The sequence below is a fragment of the Ylistrum balloti genome, unplaced genomic scaffold (assembly GCF_031769215.1).
Source record: "Ylistrum balloti isolate Yb309-2 unplaced genomic scaffold, AGI_CSIRO_Ybal_v1 Utg371896, whole genome shotgun sequence".
NCBI lineage: Eukaryota > Metazoa > Mollusca > Bivalvia > Pectinida > Pectinidae > Ylistrum > Ylistrum balloti.
The window spans coordinates 7,590-30,782 of NW_026782935.1; the positions used below are offsets into that span (position 1 = coordinate 7,590).

At 35.5% G+C, this 23,193-nt stretch overlaps 1 protein-coding gene across 1 annotated transcript; it reads left to right on the forward strand.

The window, feature by feature from the left end:
* The first annotated feature begins 248 nt into the window (after positions 1-248).
* On the forward strand, positions 249-22,553 carry LOC132563889 (uncharacterized). Its single transcript, XM_060228650.1, has 4 exons — positions 249-379; positions 17,891-18,069; positions 20,320-20,455; positions 21,057-22,553. Exons 1-4 carry the CDS (start codon positions 249-251, stop codon positions 21,325-21,327), a joined length of 717 nt encoding a protein of 238 aa, XP_060084633.1. The 3' UTR covers positions 21,328-22,553.
* The last annotated feature ends 640 nt before the right edge of the window (positions 22,554-23,193 follow it).

Below are 23,193 nucleotides of genomic sequence, written 5' to 3' on the forward strand. Positions count from 1 at the left end.
TTATGCAGACTCCTATGGTATGCGTCTTCATAATATATGCTGCAATTCGTGAAACATAATAAATATCTCTTATTCTCAGCAAGATCAATTTCATTTTATGGAAATATCATAGATTTACTATGCCATTTTGTGTTTAAATGATGTGACAAATGAAGTACCGTAAATGATTACTCCCCAACAAACACCCATATTGCCACTTCCGGTTCAAGGGTTGTTTACATTCAGACTTTGCCTACAGACAGAGATCAATGGAGAAACGCCTGGTCACTTTAGAGTTTACAGGGGACGGCTTCGCCATCGTGCGAATGAGAAATGGACAAAACCGTCTAAATTCCACCTTTCTCGGTAGCCTTAACCAAGCATTAGATGAAGTAGAGAGGTAAGTTGTGAACTGTACAGACGAAATACACGTGTGTAAACACCGGTCGTATACACGTGTGTACCCAATGGACCTATATGTGTACAGGTATTTACCTATAGGTAAAGTCCGTTGTTTAAATTATTGTTTACACTGTGTATATTTCGGCCACTTAACAAAAATAATTCTCGAATTAGCTTATATACCTGCAATGTATATGTATTTGATAGCTGATGTACAATTACTGCCACCTGTATATAGGGATGTTTACCACGTGGTGAAAAGACCTGTTGTTATTGTTATGTTTTTTGTTCGTATTATTATTATAAGCTAACGGATAATAAGTATTCATACATTATTGTATTTTAATACTGCTGTGTCTTAAGAAATTATGATTTTAAGTTTCTAATATGGGCCAAGGGTCACGTGACGATTGTGGTAAACGATTTAGTATCTACCAGTTTCATTGTGAATAATATTAGGACCGAGGAAAAAATAAGTAAATATTAATGAAACAAAATAAAAATTGAATTAAGTGTTCCAGCTGAGCTTCGAACCTACAGTCATAACGGAATTCCTTATTGATTTAGAAAGTATTATATAAATGATCTGGTATTAAGGACTTGCTCTTGTGAAAATTTTCTGAAAATGCTGAACAACTTTTGTAAGTAGTAAATTTTGATTTGGTAAAAAATTCTCACGATTTTTGCGAGACGAAAATACAAGGCAATTTATTTCCCGAACATCTTTGATTGATGTCGTCGTATGCACGGTGGACGTAAATGTCTATTCGCGGGTCCGGTTTGTATTCCACATATATGTTCATAAAGAACGAACTATTTCACTCGTATGTAAATACATGGATACCTAATATCCTAAATCTAATGCATGCACATTGTGCGTCTGTATTGATATAGAAGCCATTGAAATTCACTTTTTGTAAACATCGTAGACGTCAGAAAAGCCGAAAAACAGAAAAATGTATGTAAACGCACTTACGCCATATGTACTATGTGTATTTTTCGTGACGAGTTTCTGAAGTTTGTGTAACTAAAATGATACTTTGTTTCGTGTGGTGATGGGTGGAGATGAAGAAGTTACTGTGTTGAAGGTTTATTGAGATGTAGGCTATTGAGAGATGGAACACTCACATGCGTTAAGGAACCGATACAAACTGGCTAGAAAGGTGGTCGTATTTATACTAGCCGTGTTAATAAACTTATTAAGTACTATTACACATTAGCTTACAGGTGACCTAGCATTGAGTAATATTTGAGTTATGGACATTATTATTCTCTTTATTGCCTCCAAAATGAAGAGTACAGAGAGTATAGAACATGGATACAAAACATTTGGTAAAATAAATACATTATAAATAGTATATGCATGTATATATAGTTGCACGTGCCCGTGAAACATCAAATTAATATAATATCACAGAGTTATATGTGTACATATAGATAGTAAGATAAAGTTTTAATTCTACATGTCAAGTGTATGTTATATGAATTAGGATTCACTTTGAGGCTTATAATATGGGTAGCATAATGGTAAATAAGTATTGATATACTTGTATAATACAATAATGTGTAAGGTATGCACTAGAAGGATAAATTTGTAGGCCCGTATCACACAAGGGTTGGGGAGACCCCTACCAGCAAGGTGTTACAGGCACACAAATTTACACAAAATTATGTAAATATGTCAGACACATACCGTATATCTTCATTTTTAACATAATTAATATAATTGTTTCATACATTAGGTATAGTAATATTTGCACATTTTGTAAACATACGTGATTGATATTAATCTAAAATCAATCAACTCTTCTTCGCTAATATTGAGGTTAACCTTTCCTCCAATCAATATATGTAGCATTTCGATGTCTGATAGGGAGTGTAAATATACACTAAACAGTATATCATTGACATTAATTATACAGCACCTTAGTTGATCTCTCAACTCGGAAGCACAGTTACACTGTAGCACTAAATGTGTTATTGGGTCATGATATAGAAACCCACATTGATGACATAATTCCATTGTTGTCAAGTTTCGAATAGTTACTACTATTTTCATTATATATTGTGTATTTTCCAGGTGTTGGGGAAACTAGAGCGCTAGTTTTCATAAGACGTTAGGTTTAAGCTGGTTATGTAATTCAACGAATCTTGAGAAATCAGTATCATCTTTCATACGTTCCATTAAATTATGTTCTTCATATTACATTACAGAAGTATACATAACAAATTTCAAAGTACATTTCTTTGGAAATACTCCAGTTTCAACAAAATTGCTGAGATAGTGATACAATGAATATTTTCTCAGTATCCTTACTATGTCAGGAAGAAATCCCTGTTGGTACGGTCTACCTAATTCAAACAAAAATATTCTTGTAATAAAAATTTTATAAACTAGCGACATTGTATTCATTCTACACAATCTACCAAAAAAATAATTTATAATGTCAATATATGCCTCAATAGAGGTCGACCAAGTAGATGTACACACATCCGGTCTTATTCTTTTTTCAAATCCCTGTATAGATTTAACGATGAAATGTTGTGCTCTTTCTAAGATTAATATCTCAGTTTTTTTTTAAATTTCAGAGTTCATAGTAGATGTTAGGAATAGATTAACAAAGGCAGATACATTATGATGAAATATCTGACTTATGTCTAGCATAATATTGAATGATTTAATCTTACATATTAACTTTTAATAGTTCATTCATCCCTTTGTATAAAATTGATTTCAAATTAGTTACAATTTGACATCATCTATGAAAATATATATAGTTTATAAAGTCCCTTTGTAATGATAACAAATAGTTATAACCATGAAACTTATTTGTGATTGGTAAAAATGTATAATTTGATTTTTAAAAAAATCAACTGGATAGCAAGACTATCGCTTAACTTTGGTACATTTTGATAATCAAGAAATATTTTGATTGTGCTGTGTTACAATTAATTAATGAGAAATGAATCAGTATACTTAGTTACGACGTACCACCGACTGTTATACTAAGCCATGACGTCACGCCCACTATAAGGCTATGACTAGTACAATAGATGAGATAATGGATTAAAGTCAGAAAGTCCCTTATCATTAAGTCATAGATATATAAATGCTTTGGGAATGTTTCATCCGAATAGAAGTATGTATTTTTGTTATATGTCAATATGTCTTATGAGTAACAAAGTCTTTCATATAAATATTGTGTGTGTACAACCGCGTCACTGACATCGACTCTGACATAAAATGGTAGAGTTTAAACATTTAAATCCCCGTGTAACATCACGTGGGTGAAACTCGCCATATAAAGAGAGAACAAAAATTGTGTGTGAACCTGTTGAAATTCATAATTGATTTGGAACTCTCTGGGGATAATGATTTATAAAACAGCACAATTTTAAACATTTCAGGATAATGTTTCAAAAATACACAATTAGATCATTTAGATCTGATAGAACTAGTAATTAAGAATATTTTGTTAGACCTTAAAGAAGAACTATTGTCATTACCAGGTTAAGGAGTGCTTTCTGATGGACATAAAACAAGGTACTGCTTAAAATGTAACTTACATATATATTGTAAGGGTTAAATATACTGTTAGATAGAACGGATTACATGTAAAACTTTTACAATATTTGCAATAAAATAAAAATAAAAATATTTCGTACTAATGAAAAGTTTGGAAACGAAAGGTAATAATAAATGGATAGTACAGTTATTCCACAGTTAATGGTTTCACACGGCGTAGATACGAAATTGAAAGTCTTGAAGAAGGAACCAAGTGAAAGTAATGTCCATCACGTGATGAGACTGTAGTTACGAAAATGATTTAAAGCTCTTGGTTGACGTACTACCGTCTAGTTATCCAAGACGTGATATCTCGCACAAAAAGGCCGAGACAAAAAATGAAAGTTAACGATAAAATATCACAAAGTTCGTCGTTAAATTTGAAGTAGATGGGTTCTTGATGTTGTGTTGGAAATGTAATGTTTAGTGGTTGAGTACCAGAAGATTTTTTTCAAAAGAAGCTGATAATGCAAGATGGTCACTGGATGCTGAACACGAACTAGGCACATGTATTAATTGAAGAGGTGGTTTAACAATTAAATGCGGAATTTGCGTGATTTCTACGTGTGTATCTATTTATTGGGACTATACTACTTGTTGTTATCATGCCGTGACCAAGATCTGGTGTGGGAATCTGATAGGAAACTGGAAAAAAGTACAAAAAGATATCAGGGAAAAGAGCAGAGTCATTGTTGACGAGTTGGATGGAAAATATTCGACCTTGACATTTTGAGAGGGGAGATCATCCAAGCAGATACAACCAGATAATTATATCGCCTTCAAGATCCCCTCAAGAGCAAGCAAAAAACAACACAATTTTCTGAGCCTGTATACATCACATATAGTCAGTAACCCTTTGAACTTAGTCATATTAGGGTGAATAGTATAATAATTAGGTATGAACATTCTCCTATTAGTTTTTGGATTTTCACACAAAAATAAATAATGATATTCATCACCTACGCCATTGTTACAAAGGGGACATAACCTGTCCTCTCTTCTAATACCTGTCCACCTACCAGTTTCTACTGGCAAGGACATGTTGGAAGTTCTCAATTTAAAAAGTAATTTCCTATTTTTAGGAATCATTTTCAACAAATAAGTTTCACAACCGAAATCCATTTTGTATAAGGCATACACATTTCCCCTTGAAGCATTATTTATATCACTATACCACTTTTAAATGAATTGATCATTTAAATTCTGTTTCAGAGTAACTTTCAGCTCTGGTTAACCAGGTAGATACTCTCTTTGTAAGGTTCATACATAACTTAACCCTGATTCATTAAGTATATTCTGTACAAAAGAAATTCATTTAAATTTAACAACATTATTTTCGTGTAGTCTGAACATCAAGTTATACAATGTACTGAACAGTTTTTCATTACATGTTATCATTTTATGCCAAAATAAAATTGTTCTGAGATTTATATAACATAACACAGGGAAATGCCCTGTTTCTCCATACACCTTAAAGGAGGCAGTGCTTTTCCTTACATTCAGCAAACGTTTACAGAACTGAAGATGTACTCTTTCTATTATATTTACAAGCCCCATATCTCATATGAGTAAAGCAATATTGGCAAAACTACAGTATCAAACATCTTAAATTGTAAGTCTACTGTTAATATGTTTTTTAACTTACGATAAACAGCATACAACGCTTTTTGAGCTTCTTTACATAATCTATGTTTGCCATTTACAAATGTTCCGTTATAATTAAACAATACGCCTAGATAAGATTCTGTAATTTCTAGCTCTTTGCCATAAAGACTAAATGTAACATTTCCCTTATGTTTCCGTTTGGAACATATTGTAATCTTTGTTTTATCGGTATTGACTGTTAACTTCCATTGATTACAATATCTTTCAAAACTGTTAAAGGCAAATTGTAGTCTTTCAGGAGATTCTGAAAGGATGACAGTGTCACCAGCAAATAGAATAATAAACAGTTTTAGATAAATACTAGTGTGCTCAAGGCTAGGGCTGTCAAGATGGTGAAGCAAATTTACATTGTTTTCATAAAGAAATAACTCAACATCATTTAAGCACAGAGAAAATAAACCTGGTGACAAATTTTCGCCCTGTTTTAAACCGACACTAGACACAAACATGTTGGATAACTCATTTCCATTTTTCACATGATTTCGTATTTTGGTAAAGATAATGAATGACTTTAAATATCTTACCAGTTTTATTATTTTTTAAATCTTTTTACCAAATACCAGTTCTCCAAACAGAATCGAATGCCTTTCTGAAATCTACAAAGGCACAGTGCAATTTTTTATCAGTTGAAAGATACAGACTACTTAATACATATAGTACAAACACAATTTCATCTGCCAATAGGTTCAGCCTATTATCTAATATAGATGTGCAAACCTTCACAAGGCAAGACACCAGGGTAATCGCTCGATAATTGTCCAAGTTCTTGGGATAGCCTTTATTTTTATATATTGGTTTTATAATTCCTGTGATCCAAGCATCTGGTATGCTACTTGTATCTAATACAATATTAAATAACTTTATATAAAATGGTATAAAGACATCGTCTGTGTTTTTAATGTATCCATTCACTATTCCATCTTTTCCACATGCTTTATTATTGGGCAGTTTATGAATAACATTTTCAATTTCACTGTATGTTACCATAGATGTCATTGTCAAATTCAGGGATAACAAAGTCTTCACCTTCTCTTGCATCATCAGAATTAAGTTGTTTAAAACAGTTGTATTATAAATTAATTTCAAAATCAACATTAGAATTGCGCTTACCATCTAGACGGTGAATTACATTCCAAAATTCTTTGCTGTCATATTTAGACAATCTTCTTAACTGGGATTCAGTATTCTCTTGGTATTCTCGGTAAGATTTATTTAAGTCTTTTCTATAATTCTTACTCACCTGTTTTAGATGTTTACCATTTCGGGAGGGGGGGGTCTTGATATTTTTGTAAGTTTTCTTAGCACTGTGATATACCCGTCTTTTATCGGCACATTTTGTTGTGAACCATCGTTTACTAGTATATATATTATGTAATATTATGATTAGGATGTTTCCTAGGAAATTTGCGTCTCGTGACACCAAATACATCTTTTGCGGACTTTGCAAATACACATGATATATTATCAATCATGTTGTTTACATCTTCTCTACTAATTGACTCTATGGGAGATTCAACCAGTCTGTTTAATGTATTATTCATTTCATGTATTACGTTTATTTCACCCTTTCTTATATCATCAACAAATTCATTTTTCTGGTCACTATTCCACAGTATAATGTTTTCAGTAGCTATGCAAAACTGAAGTAGCATTACTATTAGCAAAAATTATTTCAAAACTAAGTCGGCAATGGGTATCTGAATAAAGTGGATCAAAATCCATCACTTGAAAATTGTTTTCACAAGAAAAACTGTCAGCTTGTAATACCAAATAACCAATAAGACTTACAGATTTACATTTACCTATGAATTTATCCTCCCCAATTCTGCCATTTGCAATATACATGTTATTATTTTTACAAAAATTTAATAGTCCGTGACCAAAATTAAATACTTTCGCAAAATCTCCGGCTTGAAATTGAATATTGAAAAAAAAACACAGGTGGTTTGTATTCGGAGTAAAAAATATAGTGAGGACACTTTTTACCAGAGTTGAAATTACAGCAGGGAAAAGTTAACATGAAATTCCAAAATTAAACTAAAATTAAAATCTAATGTCAAAAAATATGCTGACCGGCGACAACACTAATGCAATCGTTGTGTTAAATGGTTTATATCACTAACGTCACTGTTAATATCTCGCCATGGTTGCATAGCCATATAGGTTGAAATTCTGATGTTTTCTCACATCAATGCGTTTGCTGATAGCAATCGACGACAAGATAAATGTTTTAGTTGAAGTAGTGAACATCCAGTGCAGTCCGTCTTACAAGTTTTCCTCATCATATGATAGTACAGCCAGATTGCTTTGAAAACCTGACAAAATTGTAGTTAGGAATATCTGAGATCTTTTTTGTTTTGATCAACTACCCGTACTGGAATAGACCATCATTAATATTATTTTGATCACAAATACAAATACCGATATATGAAAAGAAATAATTTTGCAGTGAAACAAATAAGTTTGTCCAGTTTCCTATTATATATTCTGGTGGCTGACTAAACTGTGAATACTATTATACAGAACATTTCTTATGTAATGAAAATTGCGCAGACCAAAATGAAAGTCGCTAATTTCAACTACATCAAATTTTCGAAAAACGAGCTAGTAATCGTGGCAACAACCATGATTCAGTAAATTTCTGGCATATACATATTTTTAGGTTCCTACTCCAGTACTTCACAATGCTATGAATTTCGGATGTATTTTCATTATCATCTTCCATCGTCGAAAAATATTGCTAATGATAGGAAATTGATATTTTTTTCAAATGTTTATTATTCTGGTTGCTATGGTAACATCATTATTCTTAAAACATGATTTTTGTCAAAATGTTTTAAAATTTTGTATCCCCATGTTTCTAAATATATGGGGGTTGCTTGCCAAATAGTTGACTGGGAAAGGGTGAAAATTCATGTTGATGCAAATGACAGATTTTCCTTAGTGTCATAAAAATGCCTGGGAGTTAATTGGTAAAAAGGGAGAATAACGAGATATTTAAAATGAAAAGAAAACGAAAAATCATGCAATGTGCTCGTTTTCTCATGTTGTGTTGATAAAACTAAGTCGGCAATGGGTATCTGAATAAAGTGGATCAAAATCCATCACTTGAAAATTGTATTATGATTCAATAGGCCTGTCGTTAAGCATATATACATTTATGATCACAATGATTGTTTTAGCCTTGTTGCTAGTTGCTTTCAGCAGAAACATTGATGCGAGTAAAACGCGACAATAATATCAACACATATATACTGAGTTGTATATTTATTAAAAAGAACTCTGTATAAATATTTGAAACAAAAATTAGTATGCAATCGGCACTGCCTAAAAACATAATTACCTCAAACAAATAGGTGATGCAAAATGATTTAATTCCATGTATATAATTAACCTGACTAAAGGTTCAATTAGTATGATGCCAATTTTCAATCAACTGATGAAAATTTAATTATTGGTGTTTGTAACATCTATATATGAAATCAATTTTCGTCTTTGTTGTCCCTCACGATCGCCTGTCCCAACCTGCTCTACATGAGATCAGTGAGTTGTACATCATTATCAGTACCACTAAGAGTTTTGACTCAAACATACCGCTCGTTGTCTGTATGTTTACTTTTATAAACTTTTCCATGTACGAGATCGAAACATGCAGTGATTACCTTTCCTCTGATTCGTTCCATAAACGAAGAAAAAAAAGACAAAAATATCGTTACAGTTGAAGATAAAAGCACTCCGTAATTATCATATCTAGACTTGCAGAGAGCTAATTCTCCTTCAAGTTCATTGACCATCTTCAGCGAATCATGAAATAAAAATCCGTTTTCCAGTGAAAAGTAAATCATCGTAAACAGTTCGTATAATTGATGTCAAATCAAAGAAGAAATATACGGAGGACGAATTCTTTAAAATGATCGAGTATTTGGTTGACAATGTCTTCGTTTAGTTTGATGGTAAGATCTTCCAACAGACAGTTTTTGTTTTCATACGAGACTGAATTTATTGAAGAACTAAACAAAACCGGACAAAAAGACCCTGAAAAATCGTTTGAGTTCACCTTCAGATATATTGATGACGTCTTGTCTTTAAATGAAAAGAAATAATAAGAAAAATGAAAGATACGACAGACTCTTTTACGTCAGCTGGTTATCTCGATTTTTTCATACAACGAAACCAACATGGACAGCATTCCATCAAGCTGTATGATAAGCTTGCTAGTTATTTCAATTTCCCTATTGTGGATTTTTCATTTCTGGATAGCAATATCCCTGAATCTCCAACTTATGGTATTTAAATGTTCATTCATTCATTTCTTTATTCCTCCAAAAGATGAAGAGTTACAAATAAATGAAAAAGATATTAACATATTTTAAGATACATGTACACAAGATAGTGAGATTAGTTGTCGATCAAATAAAGAAGTAAATATCCAGAAAGAGAAAGTGAGCAATTAAATTACTAAAGCATTCCAAATGACACCAATGCAGTCGATGATAGCAACCTTTTATCAAAAGAAGTTACTGAAATGTAAGGCGAGACACCTTTTCGGAGAACACACAACAATCACGTAAAAAGTGGAAGAAAAGGTCATCGTATCCTCCGAAAATGTCTTGAATATTTTCGGGAGGAGAACAGAGAAATGTGGCTACCTGAGCCTCACGAGAAGCCTGGTCAACAGTTATATAAACATGTACAGGGTAATCATTTACAATTTTGGTAAATATATCATCACGTAGAGACAAAATATCTATATGTGAGCAGTCTAATAAACAATGTGCGACTGCGTCATTTACAAACGTGCTGCACTTTGCACACATTAGCTGACAAGAAGGAGACATAGTCCATAATTTAGCAACGCTAGCACAAATGTTATCCAAAGATGGGAAACGTTTTGAAAGAAGCCAGATATTTGAAGGCCTAATTTCGATTTGCAAATAGTTAAACCTAGAAAAGTCACTGCTGAGAAGAAGACGTTGTTTCCAGTCAGTAGTGTAATTACGCAATAAGACATTTTTTGTCAAAAATTTCCATTTTTGTTTCGATGGAAAGTACCCTGATTGCAAAAATGTATGTAACACATCAAGTAAATCATGCTCATGAAATATGTTCAAAACATCTGAGACAAGATCTTTTTCTTCTTTACAGACTTCAAAATAACTATGAAAAAGACGAAGCATAAACAATCTTTTAGCGGAAAAATGAGTATCAAGTCTACATAGACTAGCAAAAAAACGAAGTTTGGCTAAATCGACCTCGACTTGTATAGAAGTAAGACCTAACATGCTTAGAGCGATGTCTGAACGTGTGCGACGAGAGAACCTTTGAATGAGTTTTGCACAAAGGTGATGTACAGTTTCAATGCGAGACCAGTCTGAATCTGTCAGAGAAAACCAGAGTTCACAGCCGAAGAGGCATCTTGGCATAACAACAGACTTGTATAATTTCACACCCGTGATAGGGTTCATACCAGTATCAAAAAAGTTGCAGTTAAGTAGCGCAAAACATTGACTGCGTAGCCTGTTAACAATGTCATGGATATCTGGAGATCCAATTTTGAACTTGTTAAGAAAAATGCCGACATGTTTCGTATTGGCTGACTCCGAAACAATCCCATTACCCAGAACCCATTTTCGGGTGTTTTTGGAATAGGCATTTTTGCTTTCATTAAAGACAATGACAGTTGACTTAGATGCATTATACATAAAACGCCACTTAATGCTGTACGCATAGCAGACATCCATAAGATTGTCCAGGCCACGTTTACAAAGTGAGAGCAATGTGATATCGTCGGCTTGCGTCGGGCAAGTGACGTTGGTGCCATGGATAGAAAATGAATAACTTGATGAGCACAGTTCATTCAGTAAATCATTAATAAAAACAGTGTACAGCCAAGGGGAGATAATGCTTCCCTGACGCGTGCCCTGGCAAACTTTGAACCAATCGGAAACAAACCCTTGATGAAGAACGGCACTAAACATATTTTCGTATAGTGAAGCAATAATATGGACGAATTTCGAGTTAAAACCAATATTAGCCAATTTAAACAAAAGGCCATTATGCCAGACGCAATCAAAGGCTTTGGCAGCGTCAAGGAAGCAAGCAAACAACTTACTTTCGTTTTCACGGGCATAGGAAATCGATTCATGTACTAAGAAAGAGGTCATTGTACTACTGACATTCTTTTGAAAACCATTTTGCAAAGGATTAATCTTGAAGAGATCTGTTGCCTCTAAACGCACCAGTAGTAATTTTTCAAAAACTTTTGAAAGAACAGGAAGTAAGGAAATTGCTCGATAACTATCAGGGTCACATTTAGGTTTGTTATGACCTTTGTATAAAGTACAAATAAGCCCCTTGGTGAGCAAAGGTGGAACATATTCTAATCTGTGGAAGGCGTTGAACAACATGCATAGGCAATAGTACAAAATATCATCAGCAAAAATTAAGTGTTCATAGACTATGTGATCATATCCCGCCGCCTTGCCTGTAGGGAGTGTCTTGCAGACGCGTTTGACCTCATCCAAAGAGAAATCTTCAAAAGAGACATTACCTAAATCATGGGTAGAAAGAATACGTTTTACAGAGTCGTCAATTTTTTCCTTAAACTGGGCATCGAAACACTCGCAGGATGAATAGGAATAAACATCTGCAAAATATTTTCCCCAGTGAAGCGCAAGTCGGCTAGGATCTCGGATAACGTCGCCGTTAAAATTCATTTCAGCCCCAGCGACGCCCGATGTTTTTGAGCAACGTTTTCTTACCATCGACCAAAAAGACTTCTGATTCAGATCAGCATAGTTTTCAATTTCAGTATTTAAATTAACAATGTGTTCCTCGGACACCTGTCTGTGTCTGTTTCTGAAAACACGTTTGGCTTCCTTATAATTACGGTAGGATAAGGAATTACGGGGTCGACCTTGACTGACCCACACTTGACGACACTTCCACATGTTACGATGAAGATCTCTGAGCTTATCGTTCCAATAAGGTTTCAAGAATTTACAAAATTTACGTTTTGGCAAAGTATGCTCTGATGCTTTTAGCAAACACGACAGAAGCTCGCGTGAGTAATCGTCAACCGCTTCCTTGGAATTAAATTCCTGTACAGTGTGGAGGGATGAAAGATTGATACGTGAGACAAGATCTTGACGGTAGTCATCAACATTCCTTGCGACTCCTGTGGTGATCCATTTGAAAGACAAACGATAGTGTTTTTCACAAGAATTTTCGTCTGAAGCCAACTTAGGAAATACCAATTCACAAATCATCGGTCTGTGGTTCGACACGTCAAGGTAACCACGTTCTAAAATAGAGCATTCACTCACAAGATCTAACAAGTTAGTGTTAATTATAATGTGGTCAATAAGGGAGGTAGGACCGTCCTTTGAGTGAACATATGAATGTAAAGGACCTTTACAGAGGTTGGAAGTTGACAGCGCAAACAACTGTAAACGGTCTAGACAATTTTGAAGAATTCTTCCACGTTGATCTTCGTATCCGGGAACACGTGAGCCTTGTAAACGGGCATTAAAATCCCCCATGATAATTACAGGGCCATACAAGGAAAAAGTCGAGCAGAGCTCATCTAGCTTTTGAACATATTCGATGTACATGTCCATGCCGTATCGGGATGTCGGAAAATAAACTTGCAGGATATGAATAGTTTCGAAGTCAAGGACGAGTTTGATAATGACAATCCTGTCATCATCGGAGTCCACAACTGACACACGATCGTTAAATTTACTGTGCCACATCAACGCGACGCCTCCTTTACGAGAACGATGGTCAGCTAGCGGATGCAGTGAAAAGTCTGAAATGGCGAAATAATGGTAGTTATGATGAATACTACCGAATAAATGTAGGTTCTCTTCATAAAGCCAGTGTTCAGATATTCCACATATGTCCACGCGTTCCGTCGTCAGCGCGTCATGAAGATGAGAGGCAGCTGACATTATGCCAGTAACGTTCCACGACATCAAGCGAATGTTTGACATAACCAGGGCAAAGATGGATAAACTGAGAATGTAAACCGATCTAGTCGAACCCGCCATCAGGTGTGGGCGCGTTTTCAGCCTCGTTTCCGTAGAACCGGTTATTGGAAACCCATTTCCGACACCTGATACCTTTGGGCCAGAAGTTGTCTTCCTTCGTTTTGGGGAAATCAGAAGAAATAACGTTCACCCTAGCAGAGACACAGAACTTTCGCTTACTTCTAAGAAGGCGAACAAAAGTGGTATTGACCCCACGGTCATGTAGGTAACTTCTTATATCGTCAACAGAACAAGATTCCGCTGACATACCGGTAAGAAATAAACGTGTAGTTTTGTGTCTGGAAACCGCCACAAAACCACAAGATGATCCATGAGAATTTGCCGGCGGAGGAGTTCTCGCTCTTTGGAGACCATCTGGACTAAGTGAGCTGGGAGGCGACTGTATTAACTGAGATGACAGCTGGCCACAAGATGGGTTTGTATGAGAAGACGAACCATCATTAGGCGATGACAGAGCATAACCTTGAGAAGTGGTCTCATCACATGAAACGGTCCTTCCTTCATCCTGTACAGAGGAGGTTTGGACATCATGACGGTGAAAAGCCTGAGAAGGATCAAGACGAGCTGCATGTGGGGCTATATGAGGAATGTTAGGAGGCGAAATGCCTTTCTCAGTCGGGAGCGGCTTTAAGCCATCGTGGACAAATTCCTCAAACTTGGTTAACTGAGCACTAAGTTCCTCGGCGAAAGCTTTCACAGCAATGTCAGTTGTGTGTTTTGCTTTTCCTGCAATATTTTTCATCTCTGAGTCCATTTGCCGGATGCGAGATTTAAGAGACGAAACACCACTAGAAGCCGAGGAGGCATTGGTTAAGGCAGTCTGGACGTCCTTAGCGAAGGTAGCGATCTGATCGTTCATATCTCGAATGTCTTTGTGAACAGCCGACGAATTGCCAAAGCGGACGTCGTTCAGGCGCGAGATACCGCTGCTGTTATCGTTGATTAACTTCGAAATGTTGCCGATCTCAGAAGCAGTCGACTTCCTAAATTTTTCCAGAGAAAGTAATTTGGAAGCTATCAAGTGGATATTATCAGCAAAATACGACTGGGGAGAACTTTGCTTAATGTCAATGTCAAACACTTTATTAATAGACACACAAGCTTTATTTAACTGTGATTTAAGGGATGACATTTCTTGGTCCAGTTTCTTTTGAAGCTCCAACGCCGAGTCAATACGGACTTTGGAAGTCTCCCTGGATTCGTGAAGCAAAGCGTGCAAATTTGCCACCTCAAGCTTAAGTGATTCAAACTCGGAGCGCGAGATAGGGGCAGGCTGCTCTATAACGTTGCTCGAACAGTCCAAAACCGAAGTTTCTAGCTGACTATTCATCCTTGGAAGTTTTTGAGAGGAGAAAAGATCTACTATCTCACAAACGGATTCGCCATCCAAGAACTGTTGTAAAGCGAAACAGTCTTTTGCATATTTCAAGTAGGCTTGACACTTGAGGGTATTCTTACGAGTAACGAGAGTAGAGGTCGGGCAACCGTCAATACCCTTAGCGCGGTCGAAAAGAATGGCCCGGTACCAGGCAATTTTACTTTCAGCATTTGATGAAAGTTCACAGAGTTTGGCAATGTACTCATTTTTGGGAAGCTTGAATAAAGAATCGTCAAACGATTTCGCAGCAGGAGACGGGTCTTGAGAGGACTCACTGATTGACGCCATGATCGGAACTGGTAATAATGCTTGAAACTACAAACACGTACGTGAAAATATAAAGTTATTGCGACCAATAAAGGGAGACGCAGTTTCGCCTCCGTGAGCACAACGGGCAACACAGCTTAATAATAGCGGATCATCAGACCGTGACGAAAATTCCAGCGTACCCACTCTACTGTAATATGGTGTGTATATACAAAACTACCTATATAGCGAGGCTAAATATAGAGTGTATGAAGTCATATAGTCACACCAAAAAACACTCAATAGCAGATCAGAAGTTTTTCCAAAATGACACAATGAGTCAAATTCAACACTTTATCAACCGTATATATGTATATACCTTGTATCTCCAGGAAGACCGTATAAATGTAGGTGAGAATACAAAAGATTGCCGGAGCGAATTCAAGGCGACCGCCATCCTCCTTGGCCTCGTTTATCTCGATTTTTTCATACAACGAAACCAACATGGACAGCATTCCATCAAGCTGTATGATAAGCTTGCTAGTTATTTCAATTTCCCTATTGTGGATTTTTCATTTCTGGATAGCAATATCCCTGAATCTCCAACTTATGGTATTTAAATGTACATGTCACGATTCGATATTCAAGAGCCTGTTCCCATTATCACGATTTTCGTGCAAGGGTTCAAAAGATACAGATTGATGAAAATAATGGGGAAGTTTAATTATCTCCATAGTGATCTCTTACAGAAAAATTCTATTTTTTGTGCGACACAAGGCTGGACGTATTTGATGCTCGTTACTTTGTCTTTTGGTTCCGTAGTTGTATACCTTCTTCTCATATGAGAGAGAACGTGACAATACTTACTTGGATTGACCAAGGTTTACATGACGGGTGTCGTCAATGAAGCAGAAGACGCGTTTACTCTTCCGGAACATCTGGTCTTATTTTCCTTGCACTTTTGCGGGAGTCTACGTGTAAATCTTTCTTTTGTTCATGTTTTGCTCTAGTTTTGTGGAATTTGAGCTTGAATTATGAATATATTGCAATGTTGGTATTTTCTATGTGTTTTTTTTTTTACATCAGATGATGGTGAATTTACAAAATTCTATTTCGTTAATTGATATGCCTTTACATATTTCGTTTATTAATATCGTAGAAATTTGTTCTGACTTAAGCATCCTTTCTTGCGATGCCTGTCACATGACGTCTATACACGGTCTGTCGATCGGTGCCGTTACGCATGAGACACCTGTTTCCCAGTTGCATCAACAAGTTTTCAAATATAATGAACAATTTTCTCTCTTCCCAACCCTTTCCTCTCAATGATAATGATATAATACCAAAATAAAATATGAAACAGGTTATGTTACTCTTTAACAGAAAATTAATAATGAAAAAACCATCGTTTTGTAAAACTTTATTTTCTTGATTTAAAAAGTAAACCAAAAAAAATGCATTTTAGATAGACTTTGAAAACGTGAGTCTGTGTGGGAAAGTTTATATCAGTCTAAGGTCAGATATAAGTAAGGGAAAAGTACACTGTGTTTCACACTATTTGTCAAACTATCCAAAGTTGAAAAATAAAGAAGTGAAAAGGTACTACTAAAGTTATGAGCAATGTTGTTAAATTCATAAGTTAGAATTAGGTAAAACAAAAGTACTCTGAAAAATGACTAAATCAGATTTCAGTACAAAAAAGTACTCTGCAAAATTTCTTTGCCCCGGGAGAAGTAGAAAAATAGTACATCGCAAAAAATTCAGAATCGAAACTTTGTACACAAAAAAGTAGAACGGTCATGATAGCTTGCTTTGAAAAGTACAAAACAAAGTATACTTTTTTGTACTTATCAGTAAAAGCATATGTAAGAATGTACTAAAAGCAGCTATTTTGGTGTATTTTTTGTATAGGACAAGAGAAATATGTAACTTTGTAAAATCAATTATTATATGAATATAGTTTATAATCAGCCGTAGTACCAGTAACCAAACATGAAGCAAAATGTAGAAGTTCGTAGTGTTAAGTTCGGAATTCCAGAAACGTCCTTGTGAATGTTTACTAAATACATTGTAACAAGTTCTACCGGTTGAATTCATTTTCATTGCCGTTTTGTAATTGCACAGCATCTTGAAGGGTTGAACGGAACAACTTTTTTTGTTAAAAATGCATCACGTAAATTATAGGAAACATTTTATCAATGCGATCTGTGCAGATCCTCAATACACACTTCCAACTGATTCACAAATAGTATCCAAAAAAAAGCAATAACATATTGTTACAATTTCAGTAAAAAGAGTTTATTATTTACAATTACGTGTCCCGCCATCTCTGGAAGAAAATGTGTTTATTTTCCATAACTATAGATCTCTGTATCATTACATGTACATGTATAATAGGAGTTTGTATTAAATGTTTTTTTCATATCATTGTACAATTCAGCACAGATTTCTTTTAACTTCTCTCCGGAATTTCTATTAAAGTCTGTTGACTTCATTCTTGAAGGCATATATCTATCGCAATGCAATATCAAACCTATGTTACGCCGTTTATGTACAGTGTATCTCAGTAATTCAGTTATTGCAAATGGCACTTTTTATCAATAGAAATAAGGAATGCAAGGCGTTGATTACAACAGGAGAGGGAAAGTTTTACAGTAACGGAATCGATCTGGACTGGTTGATGGGTCAGGATGGTGCAACCGTTGACAGATTTAGCAAGACTCTTGAAAACACGTTGTGGAGGGTTATGCATTTCCCTCTACCGACAGTAGCGGCTATAAACGGTAAACATTCATAGTGATTATCACATTCTTATTAGGCATTTTACTACATTACTTATTTCATCTTTCTATTATACATATGATACACCTTCCCCTTCCATTGTCATATAAATAATCAGAACATATCTATATACTCTATCCCTAATAAAATGTCAGGAGATTTACATATACCACCTCCCTACCACCAGATGTGCAAACTGTCTGTAGATTTACACATATACCACTCCCTACCACCAGATGTGTAAACAGTCTGTAGATTTACACATATACCACCTCCCTACCACCAGATGTGTAAACTGTCTGTAGATTTACACATATACCACTCCCTACCACCAGATGTGTAAACTGTCTGTAGATTTACACATATGCCACTCCCTACCACCAGATGTGTATACTGTCTGTATATTTACACATGTACCCTTCACTACAACCAGATGTGTAAACTGTCAGTAGATTTACACATGTACACTTCACTACCACCAGACGTGTAAACTGTCCGTAGATTTACACATGTACCCTTCACTACCACCAGATATGTGAACTGTCTGTAGATTTACACATATACCACTCCCTACCACCAGATGTGTATACTGTCTGTAGATTTACACATGTACCCTTCACTACCACCAGATGTGTAAACTGTCAGTAGATTTACACATGTACACTTCACTACCAGCAGACGTGTAAACTGTCTATATATTTACACATGTACCCTTCACTGCCACCAGATGTGTAAACTCTCTGTAGATTTACACATATACCACTCCCTACCACCAGATGTGTTAACTGTCTGTAGATTTACACATGTACCCTTCATTACAACCAGATGTGTAAACTGTCAGTAGATTTACACATGTACCCTTCACTACCACCAGATGTGTAAACTGTCTGTAGATTTACACGTACACTTCACTACCACCAGATGTGTAAACTGTCTGTATATTTACACATGTACCCTTCACTGCCACCAGATGTGTAAACTGTTTAGATTTACACATATACCACCTCCCTACCACCAGATGTGTAAACTGTCTGTAGATTTACACATGTCCCCTTCAGTAGATTTACACATGTACACTTCACTACCACCAGATGTGTAAACTGTCTGTATATTTACACATGTACCCTTCACTGCCACCAGATGTGTAAACTGTCTGTAGATTTACACATATACCACCTCCCTACCACCAGATGTGTAAACTGTCTGTAGATTTACACATCTCCCCTTCAGTAGATTTACACATGTACCCTTCACTACCACCAGATGTGTAAATTATCCGTAGATTTACACATGTACCCTTCACTACCACCAAATATGTAAACTGTCTGTAGATTTACACATATACCACTCCCTACCACCAGATGTGTATACTGTCTGTAGATTTACACATGTACACTTCACTACCACCAGATGTGTAAACTGTCTGTATATTTACACATGTACCCTTCACTGCCACCAGATGTGTAAACTGTCTGTAGATTTACACATATACCACCTCCCTACCACCAGATGTGTAAACTGTCTGTAGATTTACACATGTCCCCTTCAGTAGATTTACACATGTACCCTTCACTACCACCAGATGTGTAAATTATCCGTAGATTTACACATGTACCCTTCACTACCACCAAATATGTAAACTGTCTGTAGATTTACACATATACCACTCCCTACCACCAGATGTGTATACTGTCTGTAGATTTACACATGTACCCTTCACTACCACCAGATGTGTAAACTGTCTATATATTTACACATGTACCCTTCACTGCCACCAGATGTGTAAACTGTCTGTAGATTTACACATATACCACTCCCTACCACCAGATGTGTAAACTGTCTGTAGATTTACACATGTACCCTTCACTACAACCAGATGTGTAAACTGTCAGTAGATTTACACATATACCACCTCCCTACCACCAGATGTGTAAACTGTCTGTAGATTTACACATGTACCCTTCACTACCACCAGATGTATAAACTGTCTGTAGATGTACACATGTACCTTCTCTCTACCATTATATTTATCGAATATCCCCTCCCTACCACCAGATGTATACACTTTAAGTAGATTTATAAACATACCTCTGCCCTATCAATTAATGTACAATACTTACGTAACAACCCCGTCCCTTCCCTCAGATACAGGTGGTATATTTATATTTTTGTTCTTGGTCCAGCAGTTTATTATTCGTGTACATGATTTTCTCTGTTGAATTACAGATCTCATTTTGACATTTGGATTACAGGTCATGCATTTGCTGGTGGTGCGTTTTTGGCGATGTCACACGACTATCGAGTGATGCGGTCAGATAGGGGCTGGATTTCTTGGAACGAGACTCATCTCAAGATGCGTTTTGGAGATATGCTGTTAGACCTTCTCAGGTAAACACATTTGGATATTTCATTATTTTCTGGAAAACTACTATGTACCTTATGGCCCCTCTTACCTTCTCTGGTAAGTAAAAAAAAGATTCTGATATCTGCATTTTAATTGATTGTTTGACTCTAATTATCGAACTATAAATTTGTATTGAACTTGTGTGTCTTTTGTACAATCATCTTGTATGTTCTCATGAAATCATATATATGATCTTACATGAGGTTTTATTTCATATGATGTATAATAAAAGGAATCTAAGCAGATTTTATTTTTGCAAACTTTGACGAGCAAAAAATTTGATCTTGAGATAACTTTCAAAAAATCTCATATGAAATGGAAAAAAATAGATATCTTTTATCACATTACTCAGAAAAGTTACATTTTGACAGGTTTTATAGTCAAAATAAAAATAGAAAATCAAACAGAGGCAGACAGTTGGTTGCCCCATTCGTAATTTATGACTCCACTCGATGGTGAATAATTTGTTTTTAAACTACAACATTTTTAATATTGAAACGTTATCTGAAAAATGAACTTTATTTATATGTATTGTACGCATCAGAAATTGTTAATCAATTTAACTATAAAGAATTATGCTTTCAGTAAAAAGGTGCTTGCCATGAAGTCTATACGAGAGGCTGTGCTATTTGGTAAACGGGTAACTGCCGGTGAAGCTAAAGAGCTGTTCCTTGTGGATGCAATGACAGACATATCCGACTTGATACCTAAAGCCAAACAAATGGCGTTTGAAGCACTTGGACCCAACGGCATTGACAGGGACATGTTACAACGCATGAAGCAAGATTTATACGTCAGACCATTAGGGAACAAGCCCTTCCTACCGGGAACAAATGTAAAGGCGTCCAAATTGTGAGATATACCTGTGAGAAGAAATTTCATTATCGCATCTGGTCACGGTTTGGGAATAGTACATGTGTTCCTCCCAGATGCCCGTCTAAGCAGAACTGAGTGCCTTCGATTACATTAGGAAATTCAGATCATTGACTCCAATAACCTGTGATACGTTATAATTCTATTACAATGTTTGTAAACAGACATTATGATATATACCTGTATGAGTTTTTGAGAACACCCCGATTACATTGCATTGTCTGGTTATAATGATGTTTGTCAGAAGAAAATTATCTGCAGTCTACCTGGTCTGATGAAGACATACAGGTTGTACTGCTCGCCAACGGGCTTTCCCTACTGCTTGTAACCACCTTGTACAGTCCATTCTACATGGTGGTTTATTTACATACTTGTGTTTTAAAATCTAACTGAAAACATACGGATATTAAAGATCGGTGATGATGTTGGCCTTGACGTTGTTGACCAATAGAGTCAACTATATGTAAGTGGGTGGGATATGTAGAAATGGAATTTGGATAATGACCGAGGCTTTGCCAAAATTCTGAACACAATGCAATATCAAAGGTTAGAATATTCATGTATATGGTTGACCATTTTCTCTTCCACCTTTTACGTGAATGTTTGGTAAACACAATGCTAATACAATGCTGAATATATAAACTAAAGCCATAGGATACTGTACGTATACTTTAATTTAATAACTCTGCAATGTCTTCATCTGGAGTTCATGTGATAATTTATATTGATCACGATATGGAGTGTATCCCACATAGGCAGATGGGGAGAATCCTCACTTCAGAATATAATCAGAGGTTTCTCAACTCTGAATGTGTCAGATCCAACAACTTTCGATCTTCATGTATGTCCAGAGTTTTGTTTTCCATAGGAGAAATTATTTCATAATATCTGTGAATGATAACTTTATTTGATTAAAAACCTTTGATATTGATGATGTACCAAATTTTCTCCGCAATAATTTATGCCTGAAAAAGATGGAAAACGGGTAATATGTTTAATATAGTGAGAATGAGTTTAATTGTTACAAAGTGCATGATTTGTTTGCGATTATTAATGTTTCTTTTGTAAGAACGATCGAGCATCTGAGCATCTTATTTATTTGTACTATAAAACGGTGTTCGATGGTAAACCTGATAGAAAATGCCATCCATGTTAGAACTTTCCAAATAGTATTTTATACAATATATGTTGATTTTAGATTTAAGAAAAATAAACACGTATTCTTATGTGATTCTGTTAGTCTTCTTACCAGGTTTCTTGCGAATTTCAGCTTTCACTTTCCAATTGGTGATGTTAAAGTATTAAGTGTCTGAATCTTTAATCGGTTATTTAGCATGTACACGGTACCGCAGTGTATGTGGGAGGGAGAGGGGCGGTCGATGGAAATTATCGTTCGAATATCTGTCTTCATATTTCACAGTTATTTGCAAAAGGGGTAGCAAGAATGGAACGGAATTTCATTTTTATTACGTGTTTATCATGCTTTACTTTCGAACAGGAGGATGCATGGCGCAATAATGTTAATATTTTTTATTATTTCTCTAAATAATATTTTTAAATGATTTTACGCAGGAAATTATCCTATCTCGTTTAAACAAATGTACTACAGTATAGGAGTTAAGGATAAATTGTTTTATTATTACGAAAAATGTATATTATATTTATAGCCGGTACCTGTGATAAATAGACACAAAAGTCGTGGCATCGCACGGAAATCTGAAAAATACTTTTTGAAGTATAAGACGCAAAAACATTTTTTCAACAAGTACAGATTTCATGACACTTTTAAGACGTGAAAAAATCCAGTATACCACAATATTTGCCTGGTGCATAATTGTATAAAAGGCAG